General features: G+C 49.7%; 1 protein-coding gene across 2 annotated transcripts; it reads right to left on the minus strand.

Annotated features, from left to right (window-relative positions):
- Positions 1-1,551: 1,551 nt before the first annotated feature.
- Positions 1,552-15,449, minus strand: AMBP (alpha-1-microglobulin/bikunin precursor). 2 transcript variants are annotated; one of them, XM_010957212.3, is made up of 11 exons: positions 15,331-15,449; positions 14,506-14,659; positions 13,165-13,307; positions 11,533-11,609; positions 10,566-10,682; positions 9,989-10,090; positions 9,184-9,230; positions 4,217-4,298; positions 2,932-3,099; positions 2,434-2,607; positions 1,552-1,683 (listed from the first exon to the last, which is right to left on the minus strand). In XM_010957212.3, exons 2-11 carry the CDS (start codon positions 14,620-14,622, stop codon positions 1,652-1,654), a joined length of 1,059 nt encoding a protein of 352 aa, XP_010955514.1. In that variant the 5' UTR covers positions 14,623-14,659; positions 15,331-15,449; the 3' UTR covers positions 1,552-1,651. The 2 variants fall into 2 exon arrangements, with proteins under 2 accessions (XP_010955514.1, XP_074218170.1); XM_074362069.1 differs by lacking the exon at positions 15,331-15,449 and having other exon boundaries at positions 14,506-14,736.
- Between the last annotated feature and the right edge of the window lie 6,714 nt (positions 15,450-22,163).

Here is a 22,163-nt window from a genome sequence, read left to right on the forward strand (position 1 = left end):
AATTTTTCTGTAGTGAAGTTTTAGTAAGAATCTGAGGCAAATGCTTCCAGGACCAGGCAGGGAGGCAGGCGGGGCGGATAACTGCATGGGAGGCCCCGTCTTCAGGGCATGTCTCAACTCAGCTCAGGCCCCTTGGCGTGCAGGACGCAGGCTCAGGGCTCCTGGAACTTACTTTTCAAGAGAATTAAGAAACCTCAGTTTGTATATGGAAGCTCCCTTTTTAAATGGTGAATTCAGAACTGTAAAAGGTACCTGAGTCAAGCATCCCATCCACCAGCTGAGCTGAGGCTGGCCGGCCCGCCTGCGGCTTGTACTTTCTGGTTTAGGCATCTGTCCTTCAGGTCACTTCAAAATATCCCTCTTCAGAGTGACACCTTCCAACAGCCATAGGCAGCCGGCCCCGGTGTGTGAGGCACAGCATGGATGCAGGATGTGGTAACATTTATTCCAGCCTGTGTCCCTGCCCCTGACCCCACCCACTTCTGAGAGAGAGTCCCAGCCATGCCCACAAACCCTGTCTCTCAGGACAGTCCTCTCTTTTGGAACATGGTAGCCCCATGCTCAGGACTTTGGGGGAGAAAAAGGGGGGAAGATTTATGTGGTCTGACCGAGGAGGCTGCAAAGCTCGCTATGCCCAAATCTTTGCCTCTCCCAAATCTTTGTTCATCCCTTCAACAGGAAATGGGCAGCCCTTGCCTTCCTTCCCTCCTGAGGGTCTCTTAAGCAAACGGGCTAATGGCAGGAAAGGGACCCTTGAATGAGTGTGCCGCCATCCCTCAGCACACTGGTCACCCAACCCCAGTGGAGAAGAGGAGCTGACCCTGCCTGGGTTCCTGCCGCCAGGTCAGCGTCCCACTTCAGAACACACAGCTGGGGTTTTCACTCAGCAGCAGAGTATCCATCAGGGCCAAGTTGGTCCCTCAGCTGCCCTGGACAGCCTACCTGCTCTCTTCCTCAAGAGAGAAGCCAGGCCAGATCAAGCGCTTCCAGCTTGGGGCCAAGGCCAGCTGGTTGTCCCGAACACAATGCAAAGGTCAGTAAACATTCTCCTTCTGGGGCAAAGGGCCAGAGGGAGGAGCCCAGGAGATGGGATCTTGGGCTGCATGGAGAAACAGCCCGAGATTTTTCAGCCCCTGGCAGCTACCGCTGGGGATGTGGCTGTGAACCAAGTAAAACACTGAAGGGGGGTTCCGTGCAGTCAAGGACAGGGGAATTACCTCGGGCACTTGTGGGCACACGTGAGGGCACAGCGATTTCTTCTGCTCCCTGGGTTGCTCATGACCCCCGTGCCCAGATATTTTTTCTCTTTTCTTTTCTAGCTTTATTAAAACAAAACAAAACAATCCCATTTTATACAGAACTGTGATTTATGTTCTGTAATTTGCATAGCCAATTTCATGTACGGCAGACAGTTCTATTACATTTCCAACACATACATTTTTCACTTCTGGGGAAAGCTGGGGCTATTCGCGCTCCCACCCCAGCTTGTCCCCCCACCCCTCCCCCATCTCATTGTACATTATGATGACAATGAACAGTCAGGACATGGAATTCAGGAGTCTACAATTTGGTTTTTATTGGAACCTGCCGTGGGGCACTGGGGCAGACACTGGCCCACGCCCTCCCTGCTGGCCTGTGGACCTCTGGCCGGTCAGTTGGAGATGCGCAGCAGCTCCTCATCCCCTGTGGACACAGAGAGGCCCAGGGAGTAGGTGTGGTGGTGCCCAAGGTTCTATGGGTGAGGACGGTCAGGGGACAGGGAGGAGGGAAGGCAGCTTGAGCTGAGTTTGGGCCTCAACTGGGGCCAGAAACTTCTGCTTGCTAAATGACTTGATATCTCCAAAGTGCATTCCATAAAATGATCTGATTTTTTTTTTTTTTTTTTTTTTTTTTTGCCTCCTGATTTACTTTAGGTGCCAGTTTCCCAGTGGGGAGATAAGGCACAGAAATCTTAGATGGCTGCTGTTTCCTGGAATGCTATTACCGGAATCATTATAGCATCACCACCATTATTAGTGACCGCTGCTGCTAGATGAGTGTGCACTGTGCTATGACCACTTAGTCTGGGAAGTCGGTACTCTCTCATTTTACAAAAGAGAAAACTGAGCCTCAAATTGGCACTCACACAGAGTGGCCAGCCCGAATGTGGCAGTGCCGGGAATGGAGCCCAGGTCTACTCGACTCAGCCTGTCCTGCATTCCCTCTGCCTGCACCTGGCCAGCGCCTCCCCAGGTGCCCCATCCCAGCCAGGGTAAGGCCTGGGGCTTGGCCCCATTTTACAGGTGGGAAACTGAGACCCAGAGAGTAGATGGGTTGGTTACCTGGTACAGAGTTCAGAACTCAGCTTTCCAGACCCCCACCCCCTACTAGGGCTCTCCTACCTGGACCCCAAGAGCCCCTGGGCCCAGCCTGGCATCCCGCAGGGCCTCCTACCTTCACCAGGGACTCCACAGTACTCCTTGCACTCCTTCTCCGAGTAGAACTGGTTGCCGTTGCCCTTGCAGCCCCCATAGAAGAAGGGGACGCACTTCCCCTGGACAGCATCAAATGCCCAGAGCCGGATGGTGCTTCGGCAGGGGCCGGGGACTATGGGGAGATTGCAGGCCTCTGCGGAGTAGGAGGGAGGCACAGAGCATTCGAAATCCTTATGACCACTGACCTGAGACACCCAGCAAAGGGCCTGAGCCAGGGACTCTGCGCATCTAGAACACCTAGTCCCCTTTCTGTAGACTGAGAAATGGACCCACAAGAAGAAATCCCTGCCTAGGGTCACCCATATACAAGCGTCCAATTTGTATGACTTCAAGAAACTTGCCCTGGAATTCCACCACTGGAGCATCCTCTCTCTGCTGCCTGTTCAACGGGGAGGTGGTTGGCTGGGAGGACAGGGTCATGGGGTGCAGTGTGCACGAAGGCAGGGCATGCACTCACCCACAGTTCGGCAGGTCTGCAGGCACTCCTTCTCCGAGATGAAGTTGTTGCCGTTACCCATGCAGCCGCCATAGTGGAAGGTCTCACAGGCCATGGATGAGCCGTTATAGAAATACCTCTTGATCATCCCCAGGCAAGGACCTTGTGAGAAGCCCAGCTGGCAGGAATCTGCGGAGGGGCAGAACAGCAGCGTACTGAGTGCTGACTGTGGACCTGTCACCCAGCTGGATACTTTAACATGTATGATTTCATTTCATTTTCATCTCTGCATTAAGAGGAAGTGTTATCAACTCATTTTAAAGATAAGGAAATTGATTCTCAGAGAAGTAAAAGTGACTTGCCCAAGGTCACATAGAGCTGAGATTGAAAACTGTGTTTGTTGGACTCCAGAAATCAATGCTTGTTCTATTCCATAACATGAATAGAATGGGTGGGAGTTACCAGCCACCCACAGACCCAACATCCCCTGTGTTGGTCTTGGCTGCCCAAAGGTTCTGTAAGGATAGTAGTTGATGATACATTCACCCACACCTGTGCCAGCCAGCCTGACCTCTGCCTGAGGTCCTGTCCCTGTGCCTTTGGCTCATCATTCCTGCCCCTAGAATGCCTTCCTCCATAAAACCCTACCGAGATACCTGAACATAGCATGAATTCCCTTTATCCAGGAAGTCCTCCTTGATCCCTTCACCCTTCCATCCTCTGAGCTCCTCCATTCCCTTTAGCTGACCCTTCCTTTGGGGTCCATCACTTTCTTCCTTGACTGTGACTGCCTCCTCTACTAGAAGAGAAGTTCCAAAAAGACATGGACAGTTTGTCTCTGTGACCCCAGTGCCGAGCACAGGGTCTGGGGCAGAGCAGGGTCAGGGTTCCGTGTTTGCCGAGAGAGTTGGAGAGTGATCGCTTCATCAGCCATACAAAGCATCCTCATGTCCTTCCCCAGGTGCCCCCACGAGACTCCTTAAGGTCTGCTCAGCAGGCTGTTATCCCATTATACAGATGAGAAAACCAAGTCTGGGTGGCTACACAGTGATATAAACAGGCCAAGAACTTGCTTCTCATCATGGAGCTGGGCGTTCCTAAGCTCACGAACGATGCCTTACACTCCTCACTTCCCCTACAACCCCTGGCACAGGGCAGAGTACTGGATTTGCCTTTTTAAGGCTCAGTCCTTGATTCTAGCTGAAAAATAAGAAAGAGACTTCAGGGTGATGAGGGCAGCCAGGGTGAGCCAACCATGGCCCTTCCTCTCTGGGAGTGTGGCCAAAGGAGGTAAAAGGATCGTTACCTTCCTTCTTGCTGAAATCAGTTACTGATAGTCCAGCCCCCGATCCTTCCTCTTCTTGGGGCAGCACAGCCCGCCGGGCTCTCTGCGGGAAGAAAAAGAAGAAGCTGTTACAGGGACCTAACCACTGTTGCTCACCTATACCTCTGGAAGAGATAAACAAACCATTTGCTTTGGAGATCAAGGTGAAGACAGAAACACAGCTACTAGACTGGTTAATGGCCTGTTTTCCCAAAAGCATCAACCTGGATTCCAGAATAGGCATCACAGGATAGATTTCTAGTCTGAAATGAAAAATCAGAACCTTGACATATAACAATACCTTCATATCCAACTTCCCATTGAAATGCCCAAAGGAATATAATAATGGAAAAGAAATCTATTCCAGAGCTGGGAACCATGGAAGGGCAGCATTCCATCCTAGACACTGGAAGGCATTTCCAAATGTATGGAGTATGGGTGTGACTGGTTTGCATATACTTGAGACTGACCCTAACACTCCCAGCTGTAGTGGAGGGGACTGCAGAGCAGGGCAGGCTGCCAAAGCTGTCAAAAGGATCTCTGGGAGTAGAGCCCACTGAGGCAGAGTCCCAGGACAATTAGAGAAGGCTGAGCAGGGAAACTGCTGGCCATCAGGCAGTCTTCCTGCCCACAGGTGAGACCTGGAATCTGCAAAGGTAAAACTGTAGTAACCTGCAATTTTCCCCTTCTCCTTTCAAGATACAACTAAAAGCTGTGATCAGGGATTGTCACTGTCTGTGCCAGAACCCATCTCAAGCTGGTTGCACATAGGTCTTCCTTGGTGAGGACAACAGAAAGGAGAAAAATCATGGAATGACTTAAATAGTGCAGCTGCTCAGAAGAATCAGATTAAGCTGGAGAAATACCTCCACTCAACACATGTTGGTAAGAAACAGGAGGAAAAAACCATCAATGAAATTCAAGATGACATAGCATCACTGTAACAGGAGCCCACGGTTATGTAACTGAATAATAGTAGAAAGTTACTGGAGATGGAAAAGATTTTGTAGAATTTAACCACACAGTAGAGATAATAAGCTGCAGTTTAGAGATTATAAGAAATAAGTTCACAGAATAGGAATTCTAGAAGGAGAGGCAGTCAATATAGAAATAATAGTGGAAAACTTTTCCGAGTTGAAGAAAGACTTGAGTTGTCCAATTATAAGGGCTCAAAGGGAATGAGGGAATATTAATGAAGAGCCCCACCTAGACCCTTCCTCGAGACAAAGTTTAAGAGCCTAATAGTGGCCCTCAGAGTAAATGACACTATTTAATGACAGGAGCTGCAGAGCAATATCTGAAGGTTGGGAATAGGTAACCCACGGATTCCTCACTCAGCCAAGCTGCTGATCATGTGATACAAATGCAGAAAGACATTCTCAGACATGCAAGCATCCAGTCGCTTTCCACCATGTATCTTTCCAGAAAAAAAGTACTTGTAGAACTATTCCCAACAATTGAGAGTGGAATCTAAACACAAGAAAATGGATCATGTAAGAGCAAAGAAATGATGGTTGACTAGAAAGCCAAAAAACAGTTGCAGTTAAATGATTGTTAAAATGATCATGCAACTGAATGTAAATTCTTAATGTAAAAGCAATTCTCAAAATAAAAGGTGGACAATATGAACATCAATCTCAGATTAGACCCACAAGAACAGGGATGTAGGAGGCCTGGAATGTAGAAATGGACGTGTGCCACATTTCTCTCTTTTGCAAGGGAAGGCATCAGTTATTGTTTCTGAAGGATGTGGATGTGGATGAAGAAGCAGGGACTCGGCTAAGATCTGGATAAAGATGACAGATTGAAATTTCCTTCAAAATTGCCCTAATACTAACCATTAGCAAAAAATGATTTGGAAATGCCAGCCCCCAGGCATGCATCACCGTCACTCAAACAAGGAGAGGGGCATACTTTAAAGCAAAAACTAAAACTCTAGATCTAATAATCGGGAGCTGAACAGGAAGGTCACCAGGGTTCAGCTCCTAACCCTGCCCTCCAACTCTCAGCCCCGGCAAGTCATCATATTTTTAATAACTCTCTCTAATGTTCCCAAATCCTAAGAGAAGAAGATTGAGTGGAACCCTGTCTTTTCCCTCTTCTGATGGAAGAATAGTGAAAGTGACTTCTGGGGGAGTGAAAAAGACAAGAAAATAGACCAGAGGCTGACTCTCTTTACGTGAAGGTTCTGGGGCTACAGTCTAACGCTCCAGGCGGTGTCACCACAGGGCAGAGGTACCTCACTGCCAGCCCCGACCAGGTGGAATGAACCCACATAGGATATTTACCGGTCCTGCCAAAGAGAAAGCAAAGGGGATATTCCAACCAACCCTGAACTTCAGAAAAGTGGATGGAACACAAAGTACCCAGAACTTACGCTAAATTTGGGTGGAAGCGATTAAGCTCAAATTTGTGGGAAGAGGGCCAAGGGATAAATGAAACCCCTATCCCACCACATCAGAATAATCAGAAAGCCTGGCTAAAGCTGACCAAGCGGGAGTCAGACAAAAAGAAATGGTACGGAAACTATCCATATATTCAGAAGTGAATGAGTAAGTAGTCAGAACTGGAGAACGAGTCCAGCGTGGTAGACCCTGTCACGAACTGCCTAGTCCCAAGGCCTGAAGGCCCAGTGACTGAAGTCCTGCTGTCAGACAGCCCCCAGCTGTCAGCCCCTGTTGGAGACAACCTCAGCTGAGGGAGCCCTCTCTTCAAGGCAGGCTCCCTTCCCAGACCAATCAACGTTGGGTATTAAAGCTCTGCCCCTTGGCCCCGTGGTGGAACAACTCTTCAGTGTCATCCTGGTTCCAGAGCTCCCTACAGGGTTGTCTGAGGCATTGTCGTGACCGCCCTGCAGTTCAGCTCCTCCCTCTGCGCAGGCCTCCCTTCGTCCCTTCTTTCCACGAGCGTTGATCTAGGGAAACCAACCTGTGGCCCCAGCTTAGAAGAAAACATAACTCAAGAAGCAGAAGGAAATTCCTCGTTGGCCTCAAGCTCTTGAAGGAAGGGTTGTGGTGGAAGAGAGACTCATGATAATCCCAGGGGATGCAGATGAAGTGATGCGGGAGGAACCAGTACACGTGGAGGACAAAGATGCCTCAGGACGAGAGAACAGGTGTTCCCCACATAGCAAGACCCAACAGAGAGAATGGAAGACAAATTCCATATCCTGCGAGAGAGTTTCCTGAAATACAGAAGACACGTCCTCTGTGGATGGAAAGAACACAGCGTATTCCAGGAAATTCTGATACAGACGCTTAACCCCAAGACATGTCCTTGTTAAGAAGTTGACTTCTTATCACGGATAAAACTTGTCCAGGCATCTGGGCAGAAGAAACAAATTGCTTACAAGGAGAAGAAATATCAGGCTGGCCTCTGGCTTCCCCACAGTGATCAGCAGTGCGGGAGAACCAGGGGGCTTCTTCAGAGGGAAAGAAAGCATGACCTAAGAATATGACACCCAAGCGAAATATCATTCAAGGATGAAGGGAACGGGTAGACATTCTCAAACAGGGAAGAATTCTGGAATTAGAACACCCATGGACCCTCCTCAAAAACAGCACTTGGTAAAGAAATGGCACTAAGAGATTAACAAACGTAAACAACAGGATTGGCGAAGCTGTGTTATAGTCACTGAGAGTGAATGGAGAATCCATTAAAATATAGAACTATTACTAATTTTCTGGGAATTGCGGCGACAGAGCAGAATGGGAAGAGTATCAGTCTGGACAATGTAAAAGAAAAAGGGAAGAGGAGATGGAACAAAGCTGGAGGGTATTACTGGCCGTCTTTCAAATCTTGGAGACAACAGATAGCTTCTAAGAGTGCACATAGTGATGCCAGCCTCTTAAATATTAGTTCATAACCTTGAGTGTCTTAGTTTTCTTTAAGAATAAACCTCTTGTGGAGAAGAAATATTTATCTGAAGGTTTTTTTAAACTTTTCAAACTTCAGGTGTTTTGTTTTAATTCAAGTAAAATTGCAATGAATACCTTTTAAAATTTATAAATAGCAACTGGAGTATAATCCCACTTAATAACAGCTTATCTAAATCTGAGCCTCTAAATATCCAACCTTCCTTCCATCTGTCCCTCACCAGGTGTATGCAGGTCAAGATTCCTGGAATAATGTGAATGCTGGTAGTTTTGGGGTGGTGGAATTTTTTAAAACTTTCATTTTTTTTTATATTGCATTACTTTAATCCTTTATAATGAGCACATATTAGTTTTATAAAATCACAATAATTTTTCTTAAAAACATGGAAGCAAACAGATAATATGTTAAAAATATTAATTCTATATAGGAATAAGGACATTACTGTCTCTTTTTTTTTTTGCTTTCTTGTATCTTTTCAAATATTCAAGAATATGTTTCTAAAATAAATATTATCTGCATATATATTTACATATATGCATACACATATATACACACACAACAGTAGACTAAATTAGGATATGTATCATTTCCAAGTAATTAAAGATAGAATGAAGATTTAATCAATGTGGCAAAAGGCAGGAAAATAAGAGAGATGAGGAAGGAAGCCTCCAAAATCAAAAGGCAGCAGAGGCGAGGCATTGGTCTGAGAAGCTGCTTGCTCTCAGGTTTGTGTTTTTTAGGGACATCAATTGACTTTATTTTCATTTATTCAGTATCATTATCTCATTATTGAGTATGGCACTGCTCTTAGGCACTATGCTAAGACCTTTCTACATGTCATTGGATTCTAGCACCTGGATGGTAAGGGTAATTGCCCCATTTCACAGATGAGGAAAGTGAGGTCCAGATGGGGCAGCAACTAGCCCAATGGCGGCACCAAGATTGAGCCCAGGTGGGTCTGACTCCAAAACCCACGCCCATCACTGCCTCCTCTCAACAACCCCACCCACCACCACAGCAGAGCCTAAGCAAGTGGGCAGGGTGGGGACGGGATGGGGGACAGAGGTACTCACCGAGAGTGGAGTGGGCTCTGGTTCCTGTTCCCCAGGGACACACTCACCTAGGTCAGAGGACAGGAGAGAGAGGGAATAGACACAGACATCCTAGACCCAGCCAGGCTTTGTTTCTTCCGTACAGTGAATGACCATGTGCCAGGCAGGCGCCGTGCTGGGACCTGTCTTGTACATCAGCCCACTTCATGGGCGGCTCCACCCACGTGGCTTGCTGAAGGTCACTCACTGGAAACGCAACAGACTCGTGGCCGCACCGTCAACACCATCTGCATTGTCTCCACCTCCCAACCTGATTTTACAGCTAACATCTATTGAGCACTTACTAGATGCATGGGCAGCGCTATTGTGTTTAACAGCTGTATCTCACTGACTCCTCACAGCAGCTTCAAAGAGAGGCATTATTATGCTGTTTTTGCAGATGAGAAAATGAGGCTCCTGAAGGATGACCAGCCAGAAGCCACACTGCTCAATCTGAAACTCAGTGCTCTAACTCCGGGGCCCAGGCTCCTAACTCCAACCCTCTATTGCCTCCTAAGAGGTAGCCATGGGTTCTGGATATAACCACACTTAGGTGGCAGCAAAGTGAACACTGAATTGGTTCTAGTCTCAGCCCTGCCAGGTACACACTGTGTGACATGGAGCAAATCCAGGGGCCCGAGATGCCTTTTCTACAAAGAGAGGAAGGGGACTATCGCCCAGCTTATCGCAGAGGGTTACAGTAAAGACCTAGGGCCTGGGAGGATGTTCTCTGGGGGCCATGAAGGATGAGGGGGGCAGAAATGTGAGGGGTGGGGGTGCCACTTACCCCTATTGGGCAATGTGAAGATGGAGTCCTCAGGGATGTCCACACCCAGGGCAACCTCTCTGAACTCCTCCAGCAGACTCTCCCGAAGCTCTGGCTCCCGCCCTGCAAGTGGGAAGCAGGGAAGACGCCTAGACTCACAGGTGCCTGGGCCAGCAGGGCCTGAGGTTATTCTGCCCAGGGATTTTCATTTTGGGAAAGTTTGAAAACTGTCAGCCCAATTCAATCTCTTCAGTACACTTTTGGAAAGATCGGCTCCAGCAGAGGAAGAGGTGTCTCTCCCAGGCTCCCCATCCAGGTCTCCCAACTCCCCACCCAGTGCTCTTCCCACTGGTTCTTTTGAGGGCCTGGAAGCTCTGGAATTTTCCAGATCCAAATAGGAAGATTCCATCTCAACTGGGAGACTGAGATCTACTTCTTCAGGGAGAGCAAATGTTTCTACCTTTTCCATAACTGGATTTTTTTAAGAAGGTAAAAGCAAAAAATCCCTGCTCTTTACCACTCCATTGCCCTAAATTTCAGGTCTCCTCCCACCCCCTACACCCAACACCAGTGAGCTTATCCATTTCCAGGCCTTTACCATAGAGCTTGGCAGTAATGGTGGGTCCATGGTGGCGGCTGAATTTCTTGGTCAGAAAAATGGCGTACTCATCATAGTTGGTGTGGACCACGTAGGACTCCATGGTCATGTTCCATTCTTCATGGAAGATGCGGGAAGACAAGGAGATCTTCTAGCCTGAGATCCTTCACCCGTTCACCCGCACATCATCTATTCATTCACCCTTCTGTCCACCCATTCCTTCCATATATTTGTTTTTCTATTCATCCAGCTTTACTCTATCTCTCTAGCCATCCATCTCCTCCATAAGTTCATCATTAATTCATCCACCATTATTCCATCCATCCATCCATCCTCTCCATGTATCAATCCATAAATTCATCCATTTTTCCTCTCTTCCTTCCTTCTTTCCTTCCTTCTTTTTCCTCCACCCATTAATCCATCAATTTATCTATTAAATGATTAATTCACTCACTCATCTGCCATCATACATGTATTCATTTACCATTTTTTAATTCTCTCCCTCATTTCTTTATCCAACCATCCATCTACCCAAATATTCAACCCCTGAAACAATTATTTGAAGCACAGAGCAAATTCAATAAACATTTGCCAGATTAATGAATAAATTCATGTCCAAGTCCCTGTCACTTAGCACCATATGCACTGTCCATGGTAGACGCTGAGCAAACTTGTACCAGCTGATTGCAGATGCCAAACACAAAGACTGATAAAATCTTGATGTTATCCATTTAGCACCATGGCTCGAATCTTGGATGAGCACATGAGTGGGAGTGGGGGAAGGGGAGAAAGAGAGAAGGCAGAGGAAGAGAGGGAATTTGGAGGAAGGCTGGATGGCATCTCAGAAAAAGGGAAGGAAAGGTTATAGGGGCAGAGAGAGCTGAGGCAGAAGGGAAGAGAGCTTGAGATACCAGGTATTTTTTAAGCAAAAAAGAAAACTGTGGCTGTCTCCTTTGACTCGACTTACTGGATTTGTGATAGAGGAACTTTCCATCAGTGCTGGTTTTCTCATAAGTCCCAGAGAACTTCTCACAGACACCTTTCCTGGAAATGCACGGAAGAAAGGTAACTTCTGGCAGAGACCGTGGTCCTGACACCACACTCTCCTGCAGGGCCCTTCCAAATATCTTTTTTTTTTTTTTTTTTGTAATTTTGAAAGTAACATTTCCAAAGATCTGGTTTAATTCTCACACCAGCCCTGGGAGACACGCATTTCACATATGAGGGAACAGAGTGGCAGGAGAAAGGGACTACTCCATACCATCCTCCTGGCAAAGCCAACACTAGCATCAGCTTCCTTAACCAAATCTCAAGTTGTACTGCTGCATCGGGAAGTCAGAATAAGTTAACCCATTAAATCATTTATCGCTTTGTATCTCTCTTGCCCCCATTTTCCTCATCTGAGAAATGGGTGTAGTGGCAGTTTCTACCTCACATGGTGGTTGTTAGGATCAAAGGAGATACTATATGTAGAGAGCTTACAGTAAGCACTATGCACTTATTAGCTATTATTGTTCTGATGATTATTATTTCTTATTCATATTTACTGAGCAGCATCTATATGTCAGGCACTGTGCCACATGTTGGGGATACAGAGGACAGACCCGGTCCCCTCATGGAGCTTACAGTCGAGTGGGGTGGGTGGGTAGGCCAGGGGCAGATGCCACCAATGTGATAAGTGCCACGTAGAGTGGAAGCATGAGGTGCTCTGAGAGCATAAAGGAAGGCATGTAACCTGAACCTGAGGTGGGGTCAGGGAGGACTTCCTGGAGGAAGTGACACAGAACCTGAGACTGGAAGGATCCATAGGAATTAGTGCAGGGAAGTAGGGAGAGATTTTCTTGGTAGAAAAAATATCCGATATAAAGGTGCAGAGGATGGAGGGTTCCAGGAACTGAAAGAAGGTCCATTTGGGTGGGTCACAGAGTATAAGGGAGAGCGTGGGGTGGGGAATGGTGAGTGTTTGGGAGTTGGGGACAGCACTGGAAAGCCATGTTGAAGGAGTTGAATTTTATTTCCAAGGGCAATAGAAAACTATGGAGAGGTTTAAACAGATTTGTGTTTTTGAAAGTTTTTTTCTGGTTGCTGAGTGAATAATGGGTTGGATGGAGGGTTGGAGATTAGAGGTGGGCAAAAATGAGACAGGTCAATGTCAACAACCAGGAAAGAAGGAAGGTGGCTTGGTCCAGGATGGCGGCAGTGAAGAGGGGAGACGTGAACAGGTGGGAGGGGTTTAGAAAGAGCACAGATAGGGCCTGATGATGGTGCGAATGGCTGCAGCAGTGGAAAGAGGAGACCAGGACATCCCCCTCCCACCCAGCTTTCCAGGTTGGGGGTGGAAGTGCCTTCACTGAGCTAAGGGACACCTGAAGAGCAAGAGCAGGTTGGAAAACAGGCAGTGTTGGGGGTGCAGCCCTTGAGGTGCAGATCGGTTCATTAGAAAGGGGTGCTCTGGTGGACAGTGGCAGAGGAGTCTGGAGCACAGAGGCGAGCCCTGGCTGGAAGTAGAGACCTGTAACTTTCCAGGACAGGGTGGTGACCGAAGCCAGGGTGGGGGTGGGGGTGGGCCCTGCTCTCCCTCCCCCTACCCCCTGCTCACCGCCAATGAATGTTGGTCGTGCTGATCTCCCTCTTGGTCGCTCCCTCCCCCAGCACCAGCGTGCTCACGGTCATCTTGTCCTTGAACCTCTTCAGCCACGGGCAGGTGGAGCCCACGGCCACGAGGAACCACTTCCCGTAGATCTAGGAGGCAGCCACATGCTCTGAGGATCTGGACCTCAGGGAAGACTTGGAGGACATCTGTCCCCCTCCCTCCTCTCAGTGACTTGTCCTCCTAAGTGATAAAATCTCATAGCTAATTGGATGCCACACAGCTTCCAGGGAACATGGAGCCCCAGTGGTGGAACTTCAGGCACTTGACCAGCTTAGGAAGGAGACTTGCAGGTGGGCTGGCTCCCCTGCCAGCCGAGGACTTGACTCTGCTAAGATGGGGGATCCATGCTGCGCTCCTGGATAGGGTCCAAATCCCAGTGCCCTAAGGTCGTCAGCATCAACCACTGCTTCCCAAGAGCTGAGTCCTGTCTTTTACTCCTCCGAGGACAGCGTGCTTACCAGCTTGCAGGCAGCCCACACCCCCATGTTAGAAGGTATCTCCTTTCCCTAAGCGGAGTCTGACCCGTGGCTAGCCTGCCGCCTCTTTTCCTGACCGTTCATCAGAGCTGAAAATAGCCCTCATGTCCCTGCAGACCCCTTACCACCCAGACCTCCACAGGCCCCGCTCCCCATGCCCCTCCCCCCACAGCCCTTCCTTAACTCTGAACATAAACAAAATCCATAGGACACCACAGCTACCCAGGCCTGGCTGAACCCTGGCGGTTGTGGGGGGAGGCCCTGTTCAAGGTCACCCAGGGAGAGGCATCCTGCCCAGGCCTGCCCAGGCCTCCTAATCCCACCAGCCTGACTTCTGTTCCGCTGCTCGTCTACCCACAACCCCACGTGCCCCCCACAACCCCTAGGCCTGTGAGGACAGAGGGCCCAGGACGGGCTAACAGAGGTGCTGCGAGGAAGCTAAGTCATTAACGGATGAAGGCTGCGGGGTGGGGGTGCAGAGGAGTCACAGAAGGCTAGGTCGGCGCTGTGTGGGGGCTGCAGGGGCGGGAGTCAGCACAGAGCCTTCTCTGGGGTGAGTTCTAATCAAAGCACGGATCCCCCTTGGAGCCTGAGAGGACAGGTTCAAACGTGAGGACCTTTGACGCTGTCAGATGCATAGAGTTGCAGCTTCAATGAATCCCTGACAGTCAGAGCAGCAGGAAGGTCCCCACCCCTGCAGTTCCAGATGGGGAGACGGAGACCCCAGGGCAGGTGGGCCTTGCTCCCCTCCCCATAGCGAGGCCCAGCCGCTCGGACACCCTACCGTCAGCACCGGAGAGGCCAGCCTTACCCGGGAAAGGTCGAAGTTCTCCTGCACTTGGATGTCGTTGGGCTGTGTCGGCACAGGGCTGGCCCTCACCGCCAGGCAGGCGGTCAGCAGCAGCAGCAGGGCCCCGAGACTCCGCATGGCTCTGGGCTCCCTGGGTGACACTCACGGGCTCGGTCTGGGGAAAGAAAAGCCACTACCTCCTTGCTCGAGGCAGCCGTGAACTGAGGCTGGGGAAGGGGCCTGCAGCTGTAGGTGACCTTGCATTTTGCCCTGCTCAGCTGGGACCAATCAGGGCCCCAAGGCCAGGGCTGATCGATCCCTTGTGGTGCCCTGGGTCAGGAGTCCCAAGGGGCCAGGGTAGCTGTTTCAGAGGAGCTGCCGGCCAAATGCAGCCTGGTCCAGGTGCAGCCGGGGGCTGAGTTCAGCCCCTCCAAAGGCTTCCCCAAAAACACCTCACCTGTCACCGCATGGGGAAGATGGGCAGCCCCCGGCCCTTCCCACTGGATCATTCCACCTGTGAGCAGGAGGACGCGCCTAATTGGCCCATATCTCATATGGGAAAACTGGGGCCCGGGAAGAGGAAGTGACTTACTGGAGACTATAGGGAGGTCTGCCTGAACCAAGACTAGAGTTCAGGTGACCTGTCCCCAGACTTCCTTTGACTGGCGGCTTCCCATGGTGGGAGCAAATAATAGTAGAATAATAATGACGGTGGTTATGTCATCAGATTCCGTTCACTAAGCACCTACTATGTGCTGGCTGTGTACCTGCCACGGAATGGAACTCGTCCCCACAACAACCGCCTCAAGTAGGTGCTATTACAGACAGGACATTTGAGTGACTTACCCAGAGTGTCTCCGCTGGGAAAGAGAGCCGCTGGGAGAGGCAGCACTTGGTGGTGGCTAAGAGCACAGACCCAGGAGCCAGTCTGCTTTCTGTGCCACTCACGGGCTGTGTGGCCTGCGGGGAGTGACTTGACCTTTCAGTGCCTCCGTGTCCTCATCAGTCAATGGGGATAACAATGGTTCTTGGCTCAGAGCATCGTCGCAAGGATTGAAGGAATTAGAGCTTGTAAAGCACTAGGACAGCAGTTGGCACATGGTAAGAGCTGAATGTGTCTGTAGCAGGTTGGATAGTGTCCCCCCCAAATTCATGTGCACCTGGGACCTCAGAATGTGACCTTATTTGCATATGTAATTAGTTCAGGTGAGGTTATATGAGATGAGTGTGGGCCCTAAATCCAATGACTGATGTCTTCAGAAGACAGGGAGAGGGAGGTTCAAACCCAGAGAGAAGACGGCTACATGAAGACTGAGGCAGAGATTGGGACGAGGCAGCTGCATGTCAAGGGCTGCCAGCTGACGCTGGGGAGAACAAGGAAGGATTTTTCCTAGAACCTTCAGGAAGATGACGGCCCTCCTGGCGACTTGCTGTTGAACTTGTAACCTCCAGAACTGTCAGAGAATAAATTTCTGTTGTTTTAAATCAACCAGTTCGTGGTGGTTCCTAATGGCAGCTATGCATAGGAAACTATGCAGTGTTCATTACGTTAAAATATTTAAATGGGAATTTTTTTAAAAAATCCAGGTCTGTTGGCTTCCAAAGATCAAAACCCTTGCCAGTGACACTGTAGGCCCTTTTATGAAGATCTCTTCTCCAGTGGTCACAACTGCTATCCTTACTTCCCCCCTGCCTTCGGCATGAAACATATACCATACTCACAGTAGCCTCCCAGCTACAGCTGGGAATGACCCCTTCAGACAGATGGCTTCAAAAGCAAGACCCCTGCTAATGCAAGAATCTGGCAATTTCCCCAACACAGTCAGTGGCCCCAACAACTGGTATGTCATATCCCTCTGCAAAAGCTATCCAATACAATCGCCTTTCTTCAGTATCAGGAACAAGTGTGTCTCTATTCATAAGTGAATATGTTTCCTTTGCTTACCCCTGACAGCTTGGCTACTGATGACATTTCCTTTTTGCTTTGGCTGTCAGGAAGCTCAAAGCCATGTTACAAGTTTAATCATAGCAACCATCTTGGCTTAGATTTCTGAGACAATGATCTTCCATCTTGCTCACAAAGTTTCTCAATATTTTATGACACGGTTAGCGGTGGTAGTAAGAAGGCAGTCTGAATTAACAGTATAGAAAGCTGAGAGCCAGAAGCCTTGACTTGTTCTGCATGACTTTGGGGATGGCTTTCCATTTGTGAAGCCCACTTTCCCCACCAGTAAATGGAAGGTAACAGTCCCTGATCTGTCTGCCAAGAGGTCCAGTGAGGCGATATGTGTGAAAGTGCTCTGTAAACAGACCACTGCCTCATCTGTGTGACGGTCTAGGGGTGTCTGTCGTTAGAGAAACCAGAGCTGGTATAAGAATGAAAAAATAACAGTGAATCATTAATAGGAACAGAGCCAACCTCTTAAGGTTGCCTACAGGGTACCATGATGGCTCATCTGATCTTCACAGAGGGTCCTTAATAATTAGGGGTGTCAACCCCATTGGCCCCACGGGAAGCCTGAGGCACACGGGGGTGTAGAAGAATTCGGGCCTCTTTTGGACAGGACTGCTCATTTGGCCACACAGCCTCTCCTGGGGGAGGTCAGAGGCCTGGAGGACGAGCCCAGGTTGTTGATCTCTTTTCCTGCCTCCGGGGATGTTTGCTTTCCCGAGATTATTAACCAGAGCAAACAAGGCAAACTCTGCCAAAGCCCACCTGGACTTTGAGTCTCTTTTTAAAAATTAACCCTGGGCCACAAAGATGCAAGATTGGCAGTGATGGGGAGTGCTGACCCCTCTCCCCCGCTGGCCATCCAGGTGGAAGGACACAGGATCTGGGGCTCCTGTCCTCCTAGGGGACTCAGGGGTCCAAAAGTCCACCAGAATTGGCCGGGTTCCAGAACCACTTCAAGGGGAGGCCTCAGAGCCTCAGAGGTGCCTGGTGCAGGGGGGAATAAAAGTCTGTTTCAGATGAACACTCTGGGGCTCAGAGAGGGAATGGGATTTGTTCAAGGTCACTCAGCTTGGAGCCGAGCTACAGAGCCAGATGGGCAGACTCCAGCCCCCAAGCTTTCTCTCACCATTCATTCATTCATCCACTCATTCATTCCGTGATTGGTGCTGGGGATAGGGTGGAGAGCATGACAGACTCCCCAGAGTAACCTCCCAGCTGGGGGCAGGGGCGGGGAGGGGTGGGACAGGGGGAGAGAAAAAGTGACAGTGCAGGATGGTCCCTGCCCTGATGGAGGAAGCAGAGGCCAGAGGAGGGAATCCGACCCGAAGAGCAGGAGTTAGCCAGACAAAAGCACACAGGTGGGGCAGGGGCAGCGGTGGGGAGGGGGCAGGCGGGGAGGGTGTTTCAGACAGAGGGAACGGCAACTGCAAAGGCTTAGAGGAGGAAGCTGGAGAGAGAAATGCATTTGGAATGCAAAAACAAACGAGCAAGCAAAACCCTAGGTCTGGAGCTTGGGAGATAGAGGCACGTGGGGAGAGCGAGGCTGGGGAGGTGGCCAAGGCCTGGCTGGGAGGACGGCACCGTGGGACCTACTTGTTATCCGGAGTATCTGGGGAGTGCTGGTGGGTTTTCAGAAGTGTCTTCAGATTTATAACCCGAAGAGACCAGTTTGGAGGCAGTGCAAGTGAGAAGCCCAGGAAAGCAGCTCCCTAGGAGGTTTTCGAGGAGGAAGAAAAGGGTCCCAGGCACTGGGGCCTGGTGACTGGACCAGCAGGGATGCCAAGGACATTGGGTGGACGTGGGCAAGGTTGGGGCCTTCCTCTGCTAGCGGTGGACACCTTCCCTCCCCACAACTCACCCCAGTTCTTGACCTCACCCATTTCCCTTGGACTCAGAGTCTGTCCCTTCGTGGCGAAGCTGGAGGTGGCAGCACCCAGGACTCCGTGCCAGTGCTGGGGTTGTTCTCACTGCCCTGCTATGTCTAGGCTTTGTGACTCGCTCCCCACCCCTGTCCCAAAGAGCCAGGCCACCCACAGACTCGAATCCCAGTCTTCGTGATTTGCCAGATTGGGGGGGGGGGCAGTCCTTTCCCTCCCTGGCCTCGTCCTCCTTGTCTGGACCTCCGAATAAGGGTATAATAACTCACGTGACGGGGCTAAAATAAGCACTGAATGAGGGGCATTTGTGAAAGGGCTCCCCAGTGTACACACTGGAGGGACCCACGTCCTCACAGGCACTTAGCACAGCATGTGGTACCAGGTAAGGGCTCCAGATACAGCAGGAATTACGTGCAAGAAGGTGTGAGCATCCCGTGTCCACTAGAGGGCAGCAGAGAACTTCTAGAAAGACCACTGAGGTTTGTTCAGAGTTCTCTGTATAGACCTGGAGCCAGAGGCCTAGAGCAAAAGCCCACAGAAGTCACAGAACCAGACTAGATCCCAGCCTTCCTTGCCCCAAGCCTGCTTACAGCCCCCTGGTGAGTGGAAGACATTCAGCTTCTACCTTGCCTATCCCCACCCCAGCCGCAGAGCTGGACACTTAGATGGGGCCCTTTTAAAAATAGTCCCCTGCCCAGGGAATTCGATTCTCCTGGTGAACCGGAATTGGGTATCGCTGCTATAGCCCACAAAGGTGGTGGTTACCTGAAAAACCACTTGATTAAGTCCCTGCTAAGTGCCAGGCCCCATGCTGAGCACTCCCCAAGCACGCCTTACTGAATCCTCCTGTTAAGGTTCCAGCATTTTACTATAAGGGTAGCCCTATTTTGCAGACAGGAAAACTGAGGCTGAGAGAGCAGATGACCTGGTGTCAAAGGTCACCCAGCCAGTGAGTAGTGATTCAAACCCAGATCTGTCTCCCTGACACCCAAGTCCCTCTGCTGACCTCCCACAGACACTGTCCCCTGATAAACACCAGGCCCTTGGCCATGTCCTTTGCTGGGGTCTCTTGTCACTGGACCCCTCACAGTATGAGTCAGTTTACGTGAACCCGGGTCTCCCTTCCCCAGCCAAGAGCACGCTCAGTCTCTGCCACACCAAGACCTGACCCTTCCTTTTCCTTGGGGCCCAGCACTGTGCTGGGCACTTAACAGGTGCTCAGCGACCACACGTTAATTGCCTGATTTAGAACTATGAGGAAAAAAGTAGGTCAGGCCCCCAAAAGGACCACTCAACTAGAAGACAGCTGAAGGAGACTGGGAGATTGAAATCACCGGGCCCAAGTCCTTAAATGACGATCAATGAATGAGTGAGCAAATGAACGAGTAACTGGGATGCTCAATGGCCCAATTTAAAAAGCAAAGAGCCCTGTTCCCTTGCATCACTGATTTTGAATTAGTCCGTGTATCATGGCTGGAAAGATCCCTAAGTCTTCAGCAGAGTGATGGCTAAGTAGCCAAATTTTGCACCCAGATTGTCCTGGGTTCCAGTCATGGCAGAGACCCTCTCCTGCCTGTTGGATCTTAACTGACTTCAACTTTCTCAAGGTGAGTCTTTTCCTCTGTTAAATGGGGTTAACAAGAGCCCACAGGGACGTAGAAGAATTAAATGATGAGAAACACGTCATGTTCTTGCTCCTTGGAAAGAGCTTAGCAAATAGTAAACGTAGCCCTGGGTGGAGGATGGCCTTAGATGTTGTCAATTTCACCTCCAGATTGTGGGAGCGGGTGGCTTTACCTGAAGACGCAGCTGAGAAAGTGAGGCACTTTGGAGCTGGGTGTCCTTGAGATCCAGCCGCCCCTGGGACAGAGCTCGTGGCCCAGGGCCTGACTCCCTTTGTATCTGGGAAGAAAGAACTCCCAAAGGAATAAACTCCCAAAGGCTGGTCTGCATTCAGGAAGAGGGCCCAGGCATTTTCCTGCTCTTTGCAGGCTGGTCTTATCTGTCCTGCATTAAAGCAGGACCTCCAGAGGCCTGCCCGACGGGTTGACGTCACCCAATACCCTTGGAGGGACTAAAATAGCTCTTTTCTGAAATCACGAGGCAAGCCAGACTCCCTGGAAAGTCCCACTGGCCTTTCTTCAATGAAGATAAATGAATCTCTCACCATCAGCTTCCCTGGGAGGGCAGTGGGAACTCATCCCTGGCTTCTCTGCTGAATGCTCTCTCCTTGGAAAAAATCCACATTAGAAGGCTCACCTTGTAGGAAGGAGCTGGCAGAGCTGGATGTCAAGTTCGTAAGTCTGTATAACAGAGTCCAGATATCGATGCAATTCCTCTCCTGGAGAACAGGACTGGTAGAATGTTTGTGCTGAAAGCATCCACCAGTAATAAAAATGGTAATAACAACTAGTATTTATTTAGCACTGACCACATGCCAGGCTCTGTCCTAAACAGTTTACATGGATGCACTCTTTAAATCTTCACATCATCCCCTATGAACACATGAACTTCTCATAGCATAAACCAATCTCATCCCCACTCTACAGCGGAGGACTGAGATTCAGAGAGGTTAACTACCTTGCCCAGGCTCCCACAGCTGTAAGCTGAGTGGACAAGCTGAGAGAGGAAGTAGGTTTGCCAAGGTTCTGCAGCCAGGAGACCACCCAGATCTTCCCCTCTGTGTCCTTTCCACCACACGAACGCTGGGCCATTTCTCATTCTCTGGGTTCTGGCTTGGCTGCAGAAAATCCTCCTTCATTGGGTAGTCTGTGAATAATTACCTTATCTTTGGAGGTGGTGAAGTTTCCTCCACGGGGAAAAAGGGCTTGGGGAGTCCTTTTCTCTACCTCATCAAAGACCTCTGTATGGTCTGGCTTTGCTGGGTTGTGCTGGGACTGGATGAGGACCACTTTCTCCAAGGAGGCTGCTCTGCTCTGCTCTGCTCGGTGGTTCCCAGTTAGATAGAAACAGCTCCTCTATTTGCCCTTCTTCTGTGGTCCCACTGGGTGCCACTTGGCATGGTTGTTAAGATTACCTATTCAAGAGCCAGACCACCCTAGTACAAATCCCACTTCTGCCACCTACTAGCTATGTGACCTTGGGCAAGTTCCTGAACCTCTTCTTGCCTTGGTTTCCTCACTGCAAGATGAGAATAATAGTACCTACTTCACAGAGTTGTTATGAGAGATGAATGCATTAATATACGGCATTCATTCATAAATTTGCTAATTGCTATTTATTCCATTGCATAGCAATTGCCACTCTGATAGTCCTTTTCCCCGACTTGGCTGGAAGCTCTTTGAGAACAGGGCGGTGGCTCAGTATCAGGCCAGGGTCCCTCATGCCTAGTAGACCAGGCCTGGCCTTCAAGTAAGGATTTAGTAAATGTGTGATGAGTGAGAGACAGCGTGTGATCAGAGCCATGAGCCAAAGGAAGGTTCTTTTGGAAGACACTTCTGGTCAACTTTTAAAGAGCTCTCTTTGCTTGCTAGCAAGTGTAGAAGTCAGTGATGGCCAGGGGGCTTGTAGATTGCCGGGCAGGCTTAGAACCCAGGTCTCCTGACTCCAGCCCTGGTCTCCAATCACCACACCAACCTGCTTACAAGTTCTAGGGGCTGCTTCTCCTTGTTTCATAGCAAGACCACCTCTACCTGCCCAACCCTGCTCCACCATGTCTGTTTCCTTAAAATAAAGGAAGACAAGTCTTTGGAAGCTCAACAAGGAGATATAAATGGAAAAAGTAATCTAAGAGGCCACAAAATATCCCTCAAAGGGGCTGAAATCAATCTGTTGTGTACCAAACTGAATAAATGTCAATTGGGGCAAATGTGTCATTAGACAAAGGG

Source organism: Camelus bactrianus, chromosome 4 (genome assembly GCF_048773025.1).
Source record: "Camelus bactrianus isolate YW-2024 breed Bactrian camel chromosome 4, ASM4877302v1, whole genome shotgun sequence".
In the NCBI taxonomy this organism is placed as follows: domain Eukaryota; kingdom Metazoa; phylum Chordata; class Mammalia; order Artiodactyla; family Camelidae; genus Camelus; species Camelus bactrianus.

Bases quoted from the DNA above. Each gene is read 5' to 3' on its own strand.
- AMBP (XM_010957212.3), bottom strand. From the start codon at position 14,622: ATGCGGAGTCTCGGGGCCCTGCTGCTGCTGCTGACCGCCTGCCTGGCG. The intron at 13,308-14,505 runs GTAAGGCTGGCC...GCTGCCTCCTAG, and splicing joins AGAACTTCGACCTTTCCCGG to ATCTACGGGAAGTGGTTCCT. The intron at 10,683-11,532 runs GTAAGTCGAGTC...TCTTCCATGAAG, and splicing joins GTTCCTCTATCACAAATCCA to AATGGAACATGACCATGGAG.